The sequence below is a fragment of the Podarcis pityusensis genome, assembly GCF_964106645.2.
Source record: "Podarcis pityusensis genome assembly, chromosome: 9".
NCBI lineage: Eukaryota > Metazoa > Chordata > Lepidosauria > Squamata > Lacertidae > Podarcis > Podarcis pityusensis.
Genome location: NC_138034.1, coordinates 46,647,770 through 46,668,901, shown reverse-complemented (window position 1 = coordinate 46,668,901; position 21,132 = coordinate 46,647,770). Strand labels below are relative to the sequence as shown.

General features: G+C 39.8%; 2 protein-coding genes across 5 annotated transcripts in view; one reads left to right on the top strand and one right to left on the bottom strand.

Annotated features, from left to right (window-relative positions):
- Positions 1-7,018, top strand: part of HSPA4L (heat shock protein family A (Hsp70) member 4 like) — a 28,181-nt gene extending 21,163 nt beyond the window's left edge. Inside the window, exons 15-19 of the mRNA XM_081021938.1 lie at positions 130-255; positions 3,450-3,557; positions 5,048-5,167; positions 5,803-5,964; positions 6,795-7,018. Of these exons, the coding sequence (XP_080878064.1) occupies positions 130-255; positions 3,450-3,557; positions 5,048-5,167; positions 5,803-5,964; positions 6,795-6,977 (699 nt within the window). The 3' untranslated portion in view covers positions 6,978-7,018. The remainder of the gene's footprint in view (positions 1-129; positions 256-3,449; positions 3,558-5,047; positions 5,168-5,802; positions 5,965-6,794) is intronic.
- Positions 7,019-7,497: 479 nt separating this feature from the next.
- Positions 7,498-21,132, bottom strand: part of LOC308485819 (cilia- and flagella-associated protein 337-like) — a 33,754-nt gene continuing 20,119 nt past the window's right edge. The window contains exons 19-26 of one of the 4 annotated variants that reach the window (XM_081021934.1): positions 20,631-20,720; positions 19,258-19,316; positions 17,916-18,057; positions 17,774-17,813; positions 16,974-17,065; positions 14,978-15,132; positions 13,845-13,933; positions 7,498-13,402 (exon numbers count right to left, since the gene is read on the bottom strand). In XM_081021934.1, coding sequence (XP_080878060.1) covers positions 13,246-13,402; positions 13,845-13,933; positions 14,978-15,132; positions 16,974-17,065; positions 17,774-17,813; positions 17,916-18,057; positions 19,258-19,316; positions 20,631-20,720 — 824 coding nt within the window. In that variant the 3' untranslated portion in view covers positions 7,498-13,245. The remainder of the gene's footprint in view (positions 13,403-13,844; positions 13,934-14,977; positions 15,133-16,973; positions 17,066-17,773; positions 17,814-17,915; positions 18,058-19,257; positions 19,317-20,630; positions 20,721-21,132) is intronic. The other 3 variants (XM_081021935.1, XM_081021936.1, XM_081021937.1) reach the window with 3 other exon arrangements.

Below are 21,132 nucleotides of genomic sequence, written 5' to 3'. Positions count from 1 at the left end.
TGGTTGGTTCAGTTCAACAGATTCCAGAGTCTGAAGAGGTTTGTTGTGGAAGATTCCCAAAAACATATTTGAAAAAAATAACATCTCTGTACTTGTCAAGATTTTAAATGACTTAAAATTTTCTTACAGGGGAAGATGGTAATGCAAGACAAGCTGGAGAAGGAAAAAAATGATGCCAAAAATGCTGTTGAAGAGTATGTGTATGATCTAAGAGACAAGCTCTGTGGTGTCTATGAAAAATTCATCACTGAAGATGTAAGAATCATTGTGTATTTATAACATGAGGAATCTGTTTAATTGGCAAATCATACTGAAAGAAAAGGAGGGTAGCTGATGTCGGAAAAGTGCAGTGTGCCTTAAATCACAGCTGCACTATAGCATTGAATTCACCCTACTGTATTTTCATTAAACAGCACATATAACAAAATGAAAAGTTTTTGAAGGCATAAGTCTTTGTCACATTGGAGAGTTCTGGCGATTAGTCTGGCATAGGTCTTGCAGAGCTCTTGAAGATCTTTGCCTTCACCTCTTTAAATAATAATAATAATAATAATAATAATAATAATAATAATAATTTATTATTTGTACCCTGCCCATCTGGCTGGGTTTCCCCAGCCACTCTGGGCGGCTTCCAACAAAGATGAAAAATACACTAAAATGTCACATATTAAAAACTTCCCTGAACATTGGCTGCCTTCAGATGTCTTCTGAATGTCAGGTAGTTGTTTATCGCTTTGACATCTGATGGGAGGGTGTTCCACAGGGCGGGCGCCACTACCGAGAAGGCCCTCTGCCTGGTTCCCTGTAACTTGGCCTCTCGCAGTGAGGGAACCGCCAGAAGGCCCTCGGAGCTGGACCTCAGTGTCCAGGCAGAACGATGGGGGTGGAGATGCTCCTTCAGATATACTGGACCGAGGCCGTTTAGGGCTTTAAAGGTCAGCACCAACACTTTGAATTGTGCTCGGAAACGTACTGGGAGCCAATGTAGGTCTTTCAAGACCGGTGTTATATGGTCTCGGTGGCCGCTCCCAGTCACCAGTCTAGCTGCTGCATTCTGGATTAGTTGTAGTTTCCGAGTCACCTTCAAAGGTAGCCCCACGTAGAGCGCATTGCAGTAGTCCAAGCGGGAGATAACCAGAGAATGCACCACTCTGGCGAGACAGTCTGCAGGCAGATAGGGTCTCAGCCTACGTACCAGATGGAGCTGGTAAACGGCTGCCCTGGATACAGATTTGACCTGTGCCTCCATGGACAGCTGTGAGTCCAAAATGACTCCCAGGCTGCGCACCTGGTCCTTCAGGGGCACAGTTACCCCATTCAGGACCAGGGAATCCTCCACACCTGCCCGCCTCCTGTCCCCCAAAAACAGTACTTCTGTCTTGTCAGGATTCAACCTCAATCTGTTAGCCGCCATCCATCCTCCAACCGCCTCCAGACACTCACACAGGACCTTCACCGCCTTCACTGGTTCTGATTTAAAAGAGAGGTAGAGCTGGGTATCATCCGCATAGTGATGAACACCCAGCCCAAACCTCCTGATGATCTCTCCCAGTGGCTGCATGTAAATGTTGAAAAGCATGGGGGAGAGGACAGAACCCTGAGGCACCCCACAAGTGAGAGCCCAGGGGTCTGAACACTCATCCCCCACCACCACTTTCTGAACACGGCCCAGGAGGAAAGAGCGGAATCACTGTATGACAGTGCCCCCAGCTCCCAGCCCCTCAAGACGGTCCAGAAGGATGTTATGGTCGATGGTATCAAACGCCGCTGAGAGATCCAGCAGAACTAGGAAACAGCTCTCACCTTTGTCCCTAGCCCGCCGGAGATCATCAACCAGTGTGACCAAGGCAGTTTCAGTCCCATGATGAGGCCTGAATCCCGACTGGAAGGGATCCAAATGGTCCCTAAATCAGCATTTTACTTGCATTTTTGAAGTTCTAATACAGGATTGTAATGTTTAAACTGGTCCCATTAGTTAATTCTTAAAATTGATTTTGGAGTTATATTATATTAGAATATTAAAAATTCCCACTGTTACAAGACTTTATGTTTTGAGAAATCCATTTTGCATAAAAGTAGTAACATAATGAATATACACAATGCTAATCAAACAGGGCAACTTGAATGAATAAAATAGCAGACAAATGAAATTTGTAATTTTAACAGGAACCGTACCCAGATTCCTATGCATGCTGAAGCATGTATGTTTATTGTTTTAACTGCTTTCAGTTTTTTCTTATATTCTAATCTAAGTAATGTAAGGGAAGTTCCTATTATCACATCATGTCATAAAATATATACAAACATTAATATATACAAATATTCTAATAATCATTTCCAGGTAAAACATTGAATTTGAATATAACATTTAAGTCATACGAAGTATGCTTTAGGAAGAAACGTCAATCAAATATTTCAGATCAAATACTTAGTGGACTATTGGAGAATAACTTTCAATATTTGTACAGCATATTCTAAAGTTAACATGGCATACTTTAGAGTAGCAGAAACTGATTTTTTAGTTGACTACAGTAATTAGTTAAAAGAAAGATAATTTGATGTATTGATTCAGTGTAAATACATTTGCATATTACCTAAAACATAAATGTTCCTTTTTGAAATATGAGGGAAAGTGTGAAGTAATAAAGAATCAATAAACGTATCTTTCATTTTTAGAGAAAAGCCACATGTCATTTTCGCTTCCAGTTCTTTTATAATAACATACAAGCTCAAAATATATGGGTGTGCTTTTAACTTTCAATCCTATCAATTTAAAATCGTTTCTGAGCTATATGCATTTCAGCTACAGCTTCAGAATTTCATCCCCCCCATTTTGTTGACTTTCCTGCATTTCCTATTGCTACATTTGTCACAAATCACTTGATGAATATATATATTGGAATGGCGAAAAATAAATTAGTTTGGCTTTCTGCATGACTATAGATTTAAATGTACTACATTTTAACTACAGCAACACTAAAATAAATTAGCAGGGTATTTCAGAGAGAAGCTTAAATGGAATTATAGCCTTCATGCATTGCTTGACTAATTAACCATTAGACTTAATTTACTTAGCTTTACCTTGTCCTGTCATTCAGGCTGTGGCTGAGTTAAATGTTTATGCAGAAATTATGAGGGGTAAAGCAAGGACACGATGCCCTTGGAATAATTGTAACAAAACTCAATTTCTACTAGCTGTTTCTATACCTTAGCATAATGCATGGGACCCAGTTAGCATTCCAGTTTAGTTTTTAATACCATTATAGGTGAAGCGCTGGAACTGTTTCCCCCTTTTCTGTAAAATTCTGTAAAACTGAATTTCCTATAACACATTATTGTTACAGTGTCAGTATTGGATATCAGTGTTTGTAGCTGAATGCATTCTTACACAGATAGCTTCTATTTTCACTCATTCAAAATGGCAAGGCTTTTTGTACTGCTTTTTCTAGGATTCAAGAAAGATAACTTTAATGTTGGAGGACACAGAAAACTGGCTTTATGAAGATGGAGAAGACCAACCAAAACATGTATATGTGGAAAAACTTCAGGAAATGAAAGTAAGACCTGTATTTTAAGAAGTGTAATAATTGAATGTCGTAGATATGTGGACTAGTAGCTTTGCTGTCTTAAAGCCACTGAAATTTGACCAGAGACAGCAAGAGATTCAAGATGTCACAAGAACATTAATTAAAGTTGATTAAATGGAGTAGTTGCAAGTACTATAGCTTCATACGGACTTTGAGCATTTTCTTTCGCATACCTCCCAGTAAAAAAACTAAGCCTTCAACCTGTACACTTGTAGAAAAATATATTACACCTTCCTGCCAACCCAAGTACCTTATGGTGACTGACTATAAAATTAAAATTAATTAAAAAAACAATCAGGTAGTTAGTCCTTCATGGGTTGAGGCTTACACCCAGCCTGTTTTTTGTTGTGACTCCTGGTAGAAGATGCAAGAAGAACCAGGGGACCAGAGGCACATAGGTATTTGCAAGTCTCCCTACCAGCCCCCAAAAAACCTTGGCTAGAGATCATGATTTGCTTGGACTGAAACAAGCCTTGATTCCCAGTGTGGACATAATGCTAAACCAGTGGTTGTTTCTCCTGCACCAGGAAAGGAGCAGAGTGGCTCTGATAAGGTGGCTTATGGTTTACCATGACATTGAAACTGAGTTTTCATTTGCTCCTAAAATAATAGCCTTCCAAAATAAAATTATCTTCAAGGACCAGTGAAAAACATTGAGAGAGGGGACCAGCTGCACTTTACAATGCAAGATGTTCCATAATCTCAGTGCAGCAAGAGAAAATGCCCCCTTTCAAGTTCTGTCCAGCTATGCCTTCACCTAGGCAGGATTTGTATTACTCCCTCACTGAGCAAGACTTTCTCATCTGTGGTGCTGATAATGTGTGTCACAGCAACTTGTTGATGATTAATTTCATTTTCCCTGCATTTGTCTCATACACTTCCAAACCAAGGTTGGTAAGATGAAATTATAGTTGGGGATATACTAGCTCTGGATTTCTTGTATCGAGCATTAGCTGGAATTTGATGGTCTCTAACTTCATGAATTGGTTCCAGACCTGCTGTTCTAGGAACAGAAAGCCGCCTCTTGTTCACAGAAGTGAGTCTGATCCAGCAGAGGCTCCCACTCTACTAGGCACTCCTGCAAGCAGTAGGGAGGGGTTTGCACCTCCTGTGCTGTTTGAGAGGGCCTTGAACTCTGGAGCAGATTGTGGAGGGAAATAGCATATCCCCTTCCACCCACAAGAGCAGTCAGGTTGTAGAGCTTGGCTCTGCAACTCTGGATTCAACCCTTTGATTCTAAATACAGTAGAGGCTTGCTAATGCTGGTATGTGAGCCACTTTTCTGTTTCCCCAGCAAAGTAACTAGTTCATTTGCTTCCCCAGATTGCCATTATTTTTTCCTGTAGGTTTACAAGGAATTCTGCTTAATAGTTCCAAAAATATGCTACCTTTATTCATGCTTTCTCCAGTTTTTAGGGAATACTTTTTAAATACCTCAACTTCTGCTTCTTCTGTTGTAGAAATTTGGCGGTCCTATTCATGATAGATACATGGAACATGAAGAGAGGCCTAAAGCATTAAATGATTTGGGAAAGAAACTCCAGCTGCTTATGAAAGCTGTAGAAGGATACAAAAATAAGGTAGGTCCATAAGATTTACAGGATAGTTTTAATAGCACTATATTGAACTTCTGTATAACTTATCTAATCTACAAATTATTTGTCAACAAAATATTTTGAAAGAGGGTAAAATGTGTCTCCTTTAAAGAGAAACAAATATGTCTTCTTTTTTATCTTGTAGTGTCTTGATTTTTTTTCTTTCATATCCTTAACATACTATATTCACAATTAAACATCTCTTCTGTGGTATGTAACAATTGATAATATATTTTATGTCTAAGCTTTGTTTGTCCATCAGTAAATAAGATGGAGTGACTTTTCACAAATTGCATTTCCAAACCAAGAGTTCCTTTTAATATATAATTACTCAAGTTTGCAAAATTGTTCTGTTTGGAAAAGACCGTAGCATAGAGGAGAGATGCAGAACTCCTGGCTCATAGATTGGATGTGGCCCATGAATATGGTATTCTGATTTTTCTGATTTGCTTGCTGATTGCAAATCATGATTTATCAGTTCACACATCATACATAACCATAGTTATGCTTCCTTAATAATAGTCTGGAATGACTTCAGAAATGAGCGTATGTATTCATTACCTTTCTGAATTCTGAATTTAAATAACTTATCAATAATAACAATTTTTTTCCTCCTCTAGGATGAAAAATATGATCACATTGATCCTGTTGATATGGAAAAAGTTGAAAAGTATACCAGTGAAGCAATGAATTGGTTGAACTCAAAAATGAATGCACAAAACAGGCTGAGTCTCACCCAGGATCCTGTTGTGAAAGTGGCAGAAATAACAGCGAAATCTAAGGTAAATGTGAAATTTCTGTGCATGAAATGGGATTAATATAAATATGGATAGACCAAGAAATAAATGAATATTCCAAATAATAGAAGGGGATAACAAACATTTCTGTTAAAGTTAATAAAAAGGATATCAGTAGTACAGTTACTCTTTAGCATCCGTACACGGTGAACTCCATCTACCATAACTGATAATGTCACCCATCTGTAGACACAGGGCTTTGAATCACAGTGTCTCAGTATGGTGACACCAAAAATCAGCTAAAGCTCTGATTGATGCAGAAGGATTTGGCCTGGATCTTAAAGTTTCACTCCATCAATGGAAGGAGCATCTGTTGTTTTTCTTACACTAAATGTGCATAAAGGGTATATAGGTGTTTTTGTGTATGTCTGTGCGCATGCCTGTGTATATTGCAGGTAAAACCATATATCTGTTTTGAAAACCCTGTGTTCTGATATTTGGCAACAATTTAGATTGATTGAAAATGTGCAAAGCAGTAAACAGATTTTGACTAGCAATGGATAATTTCTGTCTCTAGATAAGCAAGAAGCAATTTCCTATGTGTGCCATTTAGCATACTTTGCAGAAAGCTTGATGATTCAACAATTGGAGCAGATAATAATTTAGCTAACAAGATTTGTAGCAGTTTCCAATATCTGAAGGCTCTTCAAGCTGATTTGTAAACAGTTGCTTAATACCAGAATCTTTCAGTCATGGGCAGCTCTTTAGTGAAATAATTACCCGCAGGTATACCTCCCAAATACCACATCGAAATCCATTACATTCGTATTTTTTGCCAACTTACCATATTTTTCCCCTCTTCATCTTAATAACAGGAACTGGACAGTTTATGTAACCCTATTATTTACAAGCCTAAGCCCAAGGCAGAGCCACTGTCTGAAGATCAGTCAAAATCTAGTGAACACAATGGACCAATGAATGGACAGAGTGGTGCTGACACAAAATCAGAGGACAGTTGCCAGCAGCCTAAATCATCTGAAGAAATGGATGTGGACTAAGTTTTGCATTTCTTTCAGTCCATTAAAAACAGTGCAAGTAATCAGAGGGTCCATCTTTCTTTTATGTCTGATTCACACTACAGATGTTCAGTTAGTCAACTTTCTGTCCTTTGTTCTTTGCAGTAGGTTTGAAAGTGTTTTTCTATTTGAGTGCATTCCCATTGTTCATTCCATGATACCGCTTATGTGGAGCGTTAGTTGAATGTAGATTGTAAAAGTCAGTTTAAGCTTTCCCGATATATTTTATATCAAATAGGCAGAATTGCTATATAAATGACAACAATCTACCTTATTTAAAGCTTTTATTGTGGGTAAGCCTCTGCTCCTTTATTCAGGAAAGGCCACTGTATTGCACTACTGATGCTGAAGTCTAGATCTCTGCATCTTTATTTTGGAAGATATTGGATTTGATGTGGCTTAAATATTGCCACTTGAAGCACTGACCTTTTTCTAGTTGTTGTACTGTTCTAATTTAAATATTAAAATAGAGGTTAGCTGGCAAATTAGTTAATCTTGTTGATGTACCATGAAAACTGTAAGAACCTTGTAGACAAAACATCCAAGGCTTGAAAGGAGCTCATACCAGCAGCATTCTTTGTCATAAGCCTTAGCAACATGACTCAAAATAAAGCTCATGGTCTCCGTGTACACACAGTCCTATATATCATATTCTGTGTTGATGCTGAGGACACTGTTTAAAGTTGTAATAGTATGAAACGTTAGTGAAAGTTTGAAGGCCATAACTGGGGACTCACTCATGTTTTCATTTCTCTTAATTACCTCCAGACTTGCTAATTTAGCTTAATTTTGAATGCTGCCTATGCATGTTCTTTAAATATGTCCTCCTCAGAATTAAAAGTGGAAAATACACACACATTAACTGGTAATTGATCTCTGTCAGTGTTCCTTACTGAAATACTTCTACCATTTCTCTTGGCCAAATTATCTTCTATTTTTGTTTCTGTGTTTAGAAAAGGAACACAACAAAAGTCACAACAAAAATCTGTCAGCAATGGTCCCAAGCATCCTTTGGCATCCATAAAAAACTCAGCCCAAAGATACATTCATGCAACTAATGTTCCAAATTTGCATTGCTTTAAACTTGATTCTACTATTACAGTTTTAAGCCTAAAAATTAATCAAAGGAGATAATAAATCAACTACCTTGAAATATGAGCAAATTGGGGTCAAAAGAACTCGTAATGAACAGACATCCTTCATGAGTAACCCAGTTTTTGGCTTAAATGTTGCCTTTGTCACATTAGCAGAGTTTTGCTTCTCTTTTTCCACAACTACTATGCAAGTTCTATTACAGTATTTTTCAAGTTATTCAGTCATTTCTTACAGTTTTTTGTGCACCAGGTTCCATGCAGGAAGGTTCTCCACTCTGTTTTGTATTTTTCTCCACATCTCAGATTTTAACAGATTAGTGAATATTGTAGGCAGAATTTCTTTTAGTTGTGCAATGTACAATATCTCCATAATGTTACTAAATGTTTTAGCATTCTCTAGGGTTTCTGTGGTACTAATCCGAAGTGATTGCAGGATGATAGGCAGACTTCACAAAAAAGAGGCCCTTTTGGAATGCTATCAAAATTCTCTGTCCAGGATTTGACAGGTTTTTTCTGAGGCTTTGACTTCGGTTGACTTTACCAGACATTCCTGTACTGGACTTCATTTTTCAGGCTTTTATCCATCTTTCTTCAGGGTAGAAAGAAGGCTATGTTGCTGCTTAAGCCATTTTCTGATCTTCCCTTGGGACCATGAGGTTGGACATGTGGAATCCTAGCTTTCTTGTACACTCCTTTCTGCAACTTTCACACCAATAGGTTGATTTTGGGATGGCTGTGAAACAGGATGGTGAATAACAGAGATCTTCATCTGGTCTGTTTAGAAGTACCAGAACAATGCAAGGAAAGGGGGTTTTGTTTGCTTGTTTTAAACACTCTTAAGATTTACTGAGTACAGTGAGGAGGCTTTAGCACCCAAGTGTACCACACCCCTTTCAGATGCCTCAGCAAACTAATTCATCTACTGCCATCTTAATAATGAGTGGTGCAGATGTTTTCTCTTTGTCCCCGATAACAAGAGCTCATGCAAGTGGAATTCCTTGTCAACTGGAAGAAGCCAGTTGAAATTACTCAACATTTAGGGGCAATTGTGGATTCTATCTTTCAAGACATTGTTATTGAATAATAAACGGGATTGGGTGGGAGAAGAAGACGGGGGTCATTCAGTATTCAGTCTTCCATGGATCAGGATCCTTTCTTGAGCTTGGGTCTGTGGTGGATTTCCTACCTCCTTGCCAAGAGATGCTTGCAGAAAACTTAGTGCTTACCCCGTTTTATGCCAGTCTGCCAGCTAGATAAAATGCTTGTTTTTTTAAAAAATGTGAAGGGAAGAATTAAACTTATTATTGTGTTAGGCTTTGTACACTGGTAGATACTTGGAAGCCTGCTTTATTGGGAGGGATTAGGAGTCACTTTCTCCTATTTGCCCCTCCATAAGTCTGTCTTATGATACCAGTGGAGCATAACCCAATTTTACAGTGTTTGATAGATAACCCAAAGGAAGTCAAATCACAGATAAGCAGCCAATTACTGTTTTTATGACCAATACCTAGGATAATGGATTATGCAATTTTGCTACATTCTTTTGACCTGTATTTTTCTCTTATATGTGGAACTAGTGATGTCCTTGCAGTCAATTTAGCACAGGCATTCATGGGATGAGACCATTCCTTTGACTTCCAGCAGCTTCAGTGTGAGGTAAACTTTTCATGTGCATATTCAAGCATATTCTGAATTCAGCTTCTGGTACGTCACGCTGACTTCGTAATGACTTACTCTAAACAAATGAATTCTGGATACTAAAGTGATTATTGGTTACAGAGAGCTGTGTATAAAATGTCCAAGCTAGAATATTGATGTGGAAAAGTATGGCAGAAAAGAAAGGTCTGTTACAGCATTAGAAACCCCCTGCTCATATCTTCAGGGATGAAGCATGGTTCCCACCAAATTATTTAAGGAAATGTTGCTCAGATGAGAAAGGAGGTTGTACACTTTTGCAATTGTTCTTTATCCCTTGATTTGTTGCAGAAAAATATTCCCTTAATGAAATGGTACAAAGATGGAACCTTGTTTGTATTAATAGTAATCTAGCAGTGTAGGCATATGGAGTTTGCCCAGAATTCATTCAAAAAGTTTCTAAGCTGGCCTCCCAGGGGTTTTCCACACTTTTCCACACTTTATCTTCAAAGTAGCTTGAGTGCTTTGCAGGGGAAGCTGCTAAATCAAAATCAGCCTATTAAAGTGTGATATATATGTAAAGCCTCTTTGTGAACGTGGACTCTTTCTTTTTGGGATAGAAATGCTAGATTTTTCAATGCATCTGTTTACATTTTACGGCATGGGTTTAGCTTTATACACCTTTCTGTTTCTGAGTGAACATTATTTCTTAGTTGCAGACTATATGTAACGAAAGCACTGTTCATACGTTTGGCTTACGTTTACCATTTTGAGTAATTTTAAAGTACATTTTACGAGTTAATATACTAGACCATGGACTGATTGATACAGTATGTACCCTAAGTCACAATGGTATGTCAACTGGTGCTAGAACTCATGAGGCACAGTATCACATAACCAGTAGAGCTAAGTATCTTCTTAAAACATTATTTAAGAATGGATTTGGCCTCTCCAGTTTAGGCTTAATAGAGGATAGTGCCTTGTGTCTGAGATGAATTTCTTCCCCATCATGTTCCTGTGGTTCATTGTGACTCCAGTAGATTTATCAGTATGTTAGTGTAGTTAAATGTGTCTGGGATGGGGTATTTGCATGCTACTGAGAATGAAAAACACATGAGCAAAGTGCTTAGTGAATATCAGGAAGGCAGACTGAGCAGTTTTGCATAGTCTGCTTTTTTTCCTCCTGTCTACTTTCTGCCCACTTCTGGTTGTGGATGATATTGAACATGAGTGATGGGGAAAAAATTAATTAGCAACTTTGTTTTACTCCCCCAGTTGTTTATATGCATGAGTTATCTCTTATCTCACAACAGCAAATTAGTGGTACACTGCCTGCTTTTGTTCAGCTCCTATTTTCATCTCCACCTAGCACCAGTAATTATAGTTTTATAGATTCATTATTCATAGTCATGCCACCCACCCACACTTGTCTATAAAACAGTAGCCCATAAGTCTTGGCCAGTTTTACTGGAATGCATCAGATTATTTTCTTGAACCTGTTTAGAATCATCAGGAATTATAATTTCACTCCATATGTCATGTCCTTCTGCATTGATGCCTGCTCATGTTAACTGGTTATTCCTTCATCTTCCATGGCCCTTACCTCAAAAAAATGGAACCCACCATTTAAATCAAGGATGATGGGAGTTGTAGTCCCAAACATCTGGAGGGCCGGAGTTTGCCTATGCCTGATTTAAGCAGCTAGTTTCTCACTTAAATTTGGTGTAATTTTAAATTGGCTACAATTTAATTATAGGTATTTATTTAACTGAGTTGGAATGCAGGCCTTGATACTAATTTGGGGGGGGGGTATGAATCCTTGGGGGGCTATGAATAAAAGAATCGGCTGGGTGCCTGGATTCAAAATGCAGGGCTGAATGAACTCTCCAGCAGGAGAGAGCCTCCAGTAGCAGAGTTTAAACTCACAAAAGTCAAGCAACACTATAGCATGGGAATATAGGCTATTAAACCCTTTTCATAACCCATTTAGTTGCATACATCACTCCTTTCTTTTTACCCCTCTGGCAATGAACAAACCACACACTGTTAGTTTAAAAAGCTTTACTTACAAAAAAGTCAGATTCATTCATTTATCCAAGCAGCAGCAAGGAGAAGACAGAATGTACAGAATGAAAACTTCAAACTCGTGCTCTAAGCTTGCTCCTTGATCAGAGAGAGAACAGGAAGAGAAGGCTTCGCTTCCTAGCACATCAGAGAAGAGGGTGTGTGACATAGCCAAGTCTGGGAATACAGCTCTATTTTCTTAACCCATTCATGCAGTAACTAGCAATCATGCATATTATGTTTGACTGCAATTTCCCACAATTTTTTCATCTAAACCCCCGCTCCATTTTAATTCCTAATTGCTACTTAATTTAAGTAGGTATCTTACAAAAATCAGCAGATTAATAGGCCATAATTCGCAGTACAAGCTTCTCTACAGAGCTGTTATCCTACAGACAAATGTTGTCGTTTTTTGAGTTACCTTTCTGTATAAGTGGAAACTTTCCTGCTATCTTCCTTTCTTGCACACAGACACAATACACACACAGAGATACCTAAGGTTCCAAAACAAGACTGTTTTATTTCCAGCCTTGCTTCAGAAGAGCTACTTTAAACAGCAGTTAGAATACCCAAGGCTGCCAGCTAGCAAGTTCAAGTCAGAAGTGTAAAATCATATGAAGAATGATCTTTGCAATTTCAAATTCATTTCCATAGTTTGGAATTTGGAATGGGTTCCTGTGAATATATTAAATTAGTATGTACGAGGAGGACAGAAGCTTGCTAAATTGCATTGTCCAATTAAAAAAACCACCATTTGCTATTTTGTTAGGATAAACTTGTGAATAGCAAAATGGTACAATTCTTGTAAGCTGCAAAGTGACTCCATTTAGTTTTCTCATAAATGTACCTCAAGATACAGAAAAATGAAGGTGTGAATTGGGGAAATCAGTTCACCATAACAAGCTGAAGCTAAAGTCAATCAGCTGCCATGGCCAGGGTTCTACAGACATTTTATATTTAGCAAGTGTTTTCTTATGTAAATGTGTCTCCATGGGACAGGAGTGTGTTCAGCTTGAATAACCTTATAGCAGTGTTTAAGTATGCAAAGTGTTTATATGTAAAGGGATGGAATCCTTCATAGTGACATCATGCACAAATGGATGAATATGTCAGTTGATTTCCAAGTGGCAACACTAATTTACCAGAGATTGTGTGTAAAAATTTATAATAAATATTTAAATCTACTTCTTGAACCAGAAGTGATGTTCCCCTGAGACTTTTTTATTGTCACTAGTTTCAGCTTAATCTGCTACTGTAATACAATAATTGTCCTAACCAATGGGATTAATGTCCACGAAGAGGACTGATCTCTTAACAGCCATCAAAGTTCTTTGGTCAGAAAAAACCACATCAGCACACTTTATAAATTCTGCTTGCTTTTTACACATCATACATTTGAGAAAAGTTGCTTGGTTGCTTAAAGGCTGCCTCTGCCCTGCAGCCTGTCCAAGAAGCTGTTAAATTTCCAACTGAAATGGGTCGTCAAGTTCTGCTGCTAGATTTGGTTTGTGGAAGGCAAGTTGTGTGTCGGCTAACTCACACAGTGGAAGAGAGCGATAAGAATTCATTCGGTTTGCGTCATGTTGAATAGGTTTCCACTGGAACTGCTTTGATCTGAAAGGTAAATGGTGTGCTGGTTTCTTTCTGGCTAGTAGTTGTAAGGATACTTTTCCAAATGATACAAAATTAAGACTTCTTCCTTAAATTTGGGAAATTAGGTGAGGGAATGGGGAGAGAATAGATTATATGGATAGCTAGGAGTCTGCAGATCACTTCCAATAATTTCTGGGAAACTACTAACAAGGCACACAAAGGGAATGGTAGATGCAAAAAGCAGTTTTTTGAAATACATGTTGCTACTGTATCAAACACACAGACTGCGCACTTGAGTATGGACTCATCTGTCAACAAAATTTAATTTTCAGTTGTCCTGTGTCTTTTATAAAGTGCAGCATTCTATTACGCCATGCAAGACTCGCATATCTGTTAAGTTAACCTAGTATGGGCCAGTATGTTGTCGGTGAATAAAGAGGATTTAAATCCAAGTTGTACACACCTGTGTAGTCTGTCTATCTGCCTTTGCTTCAGTTCTTCAGCAAGTTCATCATCTGTTACCATCTTTGAAGTGCAAGTGTCCCAAATCATCTATGGGATAACATACCAATCATTTAGGCTGGGCAGAGAAGTGCCCTCAAAGTACACAGGGGGCAATGATTTCCCAGAAAATAAAGGTTTTTGGTGAAACAGCAACTATAATTACAAGGCTTTCCCAGAAGGAAGAAAGAGCTTGTGGGGTGAGTTGGTGACACAATTGTGCAGTATAATTTTAGCTTCGAAGCAAAGGGTGATAGTAGCAGTAGGACTGAGAAAGGGTAATAAAATGGTTGCAAGGTAGTAAATTACTTTCTATAAAACATATATTACAGATCAAATGTTATTTTTTTGTTCCGAAACTAACAAAGTATTGTGTATAATGTGTTTAGCCATTATGTTTGGTATATTAAAAGAACAGGGTTTTTTAGACAATTTCAAATCAAATTTACTTTTTATTTTTATTTTGTTACAAAGAACTAGAAGCTGCTGGAGCAGGCAAAAAAAGTAGCAAAACCAGGATAAGCCAACATAATAGTTTTTAAATATATATATATATTCTGAAAATTATGCTGTTTTCCAGTCCCTCCACGTGTCAAGCAGGCATAAAGCATTCATTTCCATAAAAAGAGCTGAGAAGAAGGCAGAGGACCAATACAGTACTCAATGAACACTACATTAAATTTTATCCCATTTTCTGATTCTTCATATTTTTCATTATACTTATCAGAGACTTACAAAAATTGCAGATCTGCCCAGATTGAAAAAGCTATGTAGTTTCACATCTCAAGAGCTATTGAGCTTGGGGATGGGGGGTATACTGTTGAGTATTTCATGGGCTGCAGGCCACTTCATCAGATACATGCAATGTTATCCTTATCAGGAATATAATATACCTGGTTTGGGGACAGGAGCTAGTTGGCAATGAAGCCAAATGCTAATGAAAAGACAAGACAATGGGAGATACTCAGCTACCTTAATTTTTAATCATAGTGGACCTTTCGAAATTAATGGACCTAGCTTAGTCATGCTCATTAATTTCAATGTGTCTGCTCTAAATAAAACTCAAATACTGCCCAGTGATGATAATATTCCTACCTCAGCATCCATCTTGGATTTCTTCAGTGTGTCAAAGGTTCTTGTAGAATCTTGTCCAAAAGAGTCAGAGGTAGTTTCTGAACTCGGGTTGGATTCTGATAGTCCCCATGATGACTTCTCTTTTATGTTCCATGGTTCTCTTTGACCAAATGTACCTTTTTTAAAAAAAAAGTAAAGTTACCGTATTTTTCGCTCTATAACACGCACCCGACCATAACATGGACGTAGTTTTTAGAGGAGGAAAACAAGAAAAAAAATATTCTAAATGAAACAGTGGATGTATGATTTTTGTGGTTCATGCTGTGGCCACAGACATGTGATCTGACAGTTTGGAGTAGCCCAATGCAAAAATCCTGAGGATCCATGTGGATCCATGCTTTGTAACCACATTTTAAGTGGGGAGGGAAGGAAAAGCACTCAAGGGACAAGGAGCACGTGTGGGGTATGTGGAGAAGGATGCTGCTAATAATGCAGAAGAGGGGTATAAGGGGAGAAGGCTCCTCTCCTCTCCCACTTTGCTCCTTTAAAGCAAGCAGGCTCTGCTTTTCTCCCTCCTCCCCACTCATCCCCGGCAGCGGCTCTTCTCCCGCTTTGGTGTTTCAAAGCGAGCCACAGAGGAGGGAAGGAAGGGGAACCATGGATCTTCTGCTCACGACTGCAGCAGATCCCCCCCCCCCCCGCCACCCATAGGCATTCCCTCCATAACACGCACAGACATTTCCCCTTACTTTCTAGGAGGAAAAAAGTGAGTGTTATGGTGCAAAAAATACGGTACTTTAAAATGCTATACTTGACTACCTCAGAATCTTCTCTGTTATGCATATATTCAATTTTTACTTGCATGTAGACAAAGGACTATATCCAACCAAGTTGCCCTGTTAGATAAAAACATCTGCCTGCGCAATGAAATTTCTGCTCCCTGCCTCCCCCAACCAATCTGCTCCAAAGGGTTGGAGAAAACCACAGGACAGATTTGGGAGGACAACAGGAGAGTAAAGGAAGAAGAAGTCCCATTGTGCAGGTGGAAGACCTGCTAACTGAATAACTTGATTGGATACAACCCAAAATAAAGCTTTCAAAAAACCCAAACCACTGTTACAGTCCTAGGGAATGAACAACCACATAAGAACATAACAAGAGCTTGCAAGATCAGGCCAATGGCCCACCTAGACCAGCATCCTGTTCGCATAGTGGACACCTATGAGCATGCCTGTGGGAGACCTGCAAGCCAGACCCGAGCACAAGAGCAATTTCCAGCCCTATGCTTTCCAGCGACGTGTGCAAAAGCATTACTGCCTCAACCGTGGAGGAGAAGCAGTAGCCATCATGGTTAGTAGCAATTGATAGACTTCTGCTCCGTGATGATGCAGTGGTGATGGTTCCGTTCCAGATGCAATCAGAGAAAGTTTGATGTGGCAAAAACAGGATCGGGGTATGTGGGTTGCAGACAGATCATGCAGTGTGTGTGTATAGTTATCAGTTTGTGCGTGCAACACCACCTTATTCCTGGGTCCAACAAGTGTTAAAATGTAAGCCAGGCTAGCTTTGTGATGAGGTAGTTGCCTGGGTGATGGGCCATTAAGAGAACATAGGATTAAGGGGGCTCTGTGCAATACAGCAAATAGGTAGGGCCCCTCCCTCAACTCACAGATAGAACGCCAAAAGCTAGAGTTTAGAGTTGAGTTTGGTTGTGTTGTGACCGAGAAGAAAAGCAGAAAGACAGAGCACGATGTTTGATTTCTGTTTGAATTCAAGGCTGCTGCTATGGAGGAAACAATACTCTCTTGGGTTGTTGATGCTGTGAACCCCTCCACTGTAGGCTTAAGTTGTATATATGTGTAAATAAACCATATATCAAAGAAACCACAGCGTCCACTGTACCTCATTACCAAAAGGAAACATGAACCCTGGATAAGCGCCTGGAATCTCACACTGCTGGGTGATTGGAGTGGTGTGTAATAATGTATATGTATTTCCATCTAAAATTAAATCTTACCTATATATTCCCCTTTTAGGCTCCACAACTTTGCATTATAGTCTAAAGAAGTAGTGAGGAGAAGCTGGTGCTCATTCATAAGGCTGATGCTACTCCATTGGAAAAAGAAAATGGGTTTAGTTTGTTATATTGACAACTGCTCTGAAAATAGGCACTGCTGCGGAATTTCCTTACTCTCTTAAACATCTTGTTTCTCAAGTTTTTTCCACAGCTAGAATGGCAATACTCGTAGAACTCCTCAATGCCAAGCCATACCCACATGCCCAACAACCGACATCATATATGATGTCACGTGTGGGGCAAATAAAGACGCAGTTAAGCCAAAAGGGGGGTTGTACAAAGCCCGGTACATAGTGCCATACACAGTACTTTGCCAGCGCAGACAACTAGCTGATGCTCGGGACTTGCAAAGCACAGTGCTGATTGTTGTGGCTTGCAAGGCACCCTGCATGGTGCTAGGGAAAAACAGTCACCTAATGACATTGTGGTGTCATGTGCCTTTCAAATGTTGTTGTGATGTTGTGTGCCTTTCAAAGTTGGCCCACGGGGATGGGGGGGGGGGGAGATAAGCACCCAATCCACTGGCTGAATCCAGCTCCCCACTGCTCTTCTACAGGGTCTGTGCTTTCTTACCCAAGCAGACAATGCAGGCAAAAGAGCTACACTGCAGCAGTTCCTCCTGCCACACCAGTGCACCATGAGAAGGGGGCCTAAGACGTATGTAAAGGGAGCTTGTCCCCAATGGATTTGCCAGCTCCTAATCTTTCCGCAGGGGCCTTGTGTTTCTCAGCGTGTCTTACCAGGTTATGCTGCAGTTGTGAGTGTTCCAGCTGTGAAGTACTATTTGAAAAGAAGGAGGAGGGGAGACTAAGGTAAGGACATACTGTACACTTGGGAGCAAATATGAAACATTTGGGTTTTGAATAAAAATGTTTCTCTTACAAACTGGTGGCTTGGCTTCTGGGCCATTAATGGCATATTCTGCAATGTTCCAGATATAGAGAAAGCCCAGCTGGTCTCCTGCACACAAGAGGAAGTCCTTGTCATCAACTGCCATGTCACTGACTGTGGATCTCTCTTTTGACTGCAAGCAAGGATAGATAGATAGATAGATAGATAGATAGATAGATAGATAGATAGATAAATAAATAAATAAGCTGGATTGCAGAAGCTTCAATACTAAAGTTGTGGCGGAAATGTCCTTTTTAAGCGATGCATTATTTTATTTTTACTCTCAAGAGGGAGGACTAACAGCATAATTCTGTGATGATGTTCTCAGAAATAAATTCAACCGAATTCAATGGAACTCACTCCCAGCCCTGCCTAGAAGGGTGTGTTGGATTGAAGCTTCCTTGTACCCTAAGGAGCACTTCGTTACTTGTGTCACTTTTGGTGAATGATTAGTTTTGCATTTCAGTTGGTGCATGTGGTGAGATTTTAAGTGCAATTTCGGCACACGCAGGCAAGAAGTGCCTACGTTTTAAGGTTGTCCTTAAGCCAAGCAAACATGTGAAATGCATGGATCCAGCCCAGCTATCAATAGGATATTGTTTACTCTTTATTTTGATTGCACATTATGTTACATACTGGGTTGATTCTAATGTAATACCAATCCATGGTTTTCTGTTATGCAAACAGGGTTGTTGGAGGGGATAGGGTTGTGCATGCCCCACACTCTGTATCTCCTAAAGTAACCTGTTGCCCTCAGAGAGGGATACCACCGAGATTCAGCTCTCAGTCTAGCTAGCTTCTGTATGTGGAAGCAGCAGGGTGGCATCTTGTCCTTTGTCTCTGATCGCAAAATGCCCTGGGCTAGCACTGTCTCTGGGTTCACCTTGATGCTTAGACTACCATCATATGAAAAGTCAGAAGAGGATACAGGCAAAGCCCTAATGCACAGAGCAATCCTATGCATATTTACTCAGAAGTCGATCCTACTGCATGCAACGGGGCTTACTCCCCCAGTAAGTGTAGCTAGCAGGGATAGGGAACCTATGACATTCCAGATGTTACTGGACTCCAGCATGGACAGTGGTCTGCAAAGATGGGAGTTGTGATCTAGCAACATCTGGAGGACTACTACCTACCCAGCCCTGGTGTTTAGGATTGCAACCTAAATGAATGTGTGCCACTTCCACTTATGAATTATTTAAAGATCTAGTTCTTATTTTGTTTGTTTCCAAACTGTTAGGAATCTCACAGCACTAATAAAAACATACAGAGGCCTTACAAATGGAAATTAGTAACATGTAAAACATTTTTCCAGAAAATGAGCAGCACTTACACTAGAGAAATAAGCAAAAAGGCTCCCACGGCCATATATATTCCAGAATGCAATATAACCTGGGAAATAACAGCAATCACAGTATCAATAACAGTATCACATAGATGAAAATGAGATTTTTTTGTGTTCCCCCCTTAAAGTAGAAGAAGTCTGCCCTGCGGTTGGAGGTGGGGTGGGGAGTGTTGGCTTTCTGTTAGAAACTCTGAAACCTCTGGTTTTTTTCTCTGTACTGAAATGTTCATTCTCACCCTACAATGGTCACACAATGGGTTCTATACTAAGACAGTTTCAGAAAGCTTCTACAGAGTAACATCCTCCCACAAATCTAGGTACTGATGCAAGTCATTTAAACATTTCTAAAGACTCTTCTCAATATGCAGGGAAAAAAATTGAGTTGAATTTCTTAAGAAAGGATCTCTCTTGCTAAAATGTCTGTTTGATATGAGTGCTTCTTTCAACAGCACTAATCTTAAGCGGCATTGCCATGTTTTGATAACATGGTGTCAATGGTTGAACAACATCCTCTTAATAATATTTTGTATTTGGGTATCACTTTCAGGTGCTTCGAAGTGCTTCCTGTGCATTAGCTAATTGTCATCCTTACAGTAACCATGTAAAGTAAGTCAGGATTATTCTCTCCCATACTGCAAATGGTGGGGTACTGAAGGAGAGAGGAAGAGACTCTTACCTAAAGCCATTGAGTTAATGGCAGAGGTGAACTTTGGACTGGGGGCTCCATCTGATTCGTAGCTCAGTCTCTTGGCCACGGTGCTGCACCATCAAAGTCACAAGTGCTGCAACTTATGACAGCCTCAGGTGCCATCGGGGTGTTCCCACCCACCTCCCTGCCTTGCTTGCCTGATATTTGGATTGGGAGGAAAGCTCTAATGGCTGCAATGGGAGTTTTTTTTTTCTCCCAATGACAATATTCGGATCACATCCACACCAACATTTAAAACGCTTTGTTTCTCCTAAAGAATCCCAGGAACTGTAGTTTGTTATGGGTGCTGGAAATTATAGCTCTGTGAGGAGTAAACTGCAGTTCCCAGATTTCGGGGGGTGGGGAAACAATGTTATTTAAATGTATGGTGTGAGGAATGCAGCACGAATGCAAGCCCCCAGCCTCCCAAATAACCTTTCACACAATTGATGGTTGTATGAATGGTGTCCTGCCTAGCCTGGCCCTGAAACACCCTTTGGACTGCAGCCCTTGCACTGCATTGGCAGCCATTTTGAAAGGTTCCCCAATCTGTGAGCAGGTTTTTGGTAAGCACCTGGAGCCGTGAAAAGAATATGGGATCTGAGCATATGCAGGCCTCTGAACCCCAGCCCCACACTCTTTACTTTTTTATTTATTTTACTTTTGTCTTTACCTCTAGGTCCACTAGCCACTAACATTGCAGCTGTTTTCTTCTTTTCCAGCCTTGATAAGAGGAAAATGATTTTATTGGTGGTTAAATCCTCTGGGAGGGGACAAAATGAACCATGAAAGCATTTCCAGCACAATCCAGCACAAAGTATTTCCACAATCTCACACCAGCACAGGGTATTTGTCAGCAATGCATTTCAGTGTTGTAATCTATAAAGCCAAGCCCAGCTCGCCCAGGTACAGTGGGAGACTCCACAAGACACTTCCTCTCTCACACAGTCTTGTGGCACCATCAAAACTAGCAAATTTATTACAGCATACATTCTTGTGGGCAACAGGCTACTTCATCGGATGCATGAGGTGTTATCCGCAATTGATGGCACAGGTACATATACCTGCAGGTACACAGAGGCAGGCAATTGGGTGATATTTCCATTGTGTGGACTCTGCGCTCCCACAATAAACTCTCACATGAAGCCCTCTCAGTCCAGGCTTGAGATGGTGCA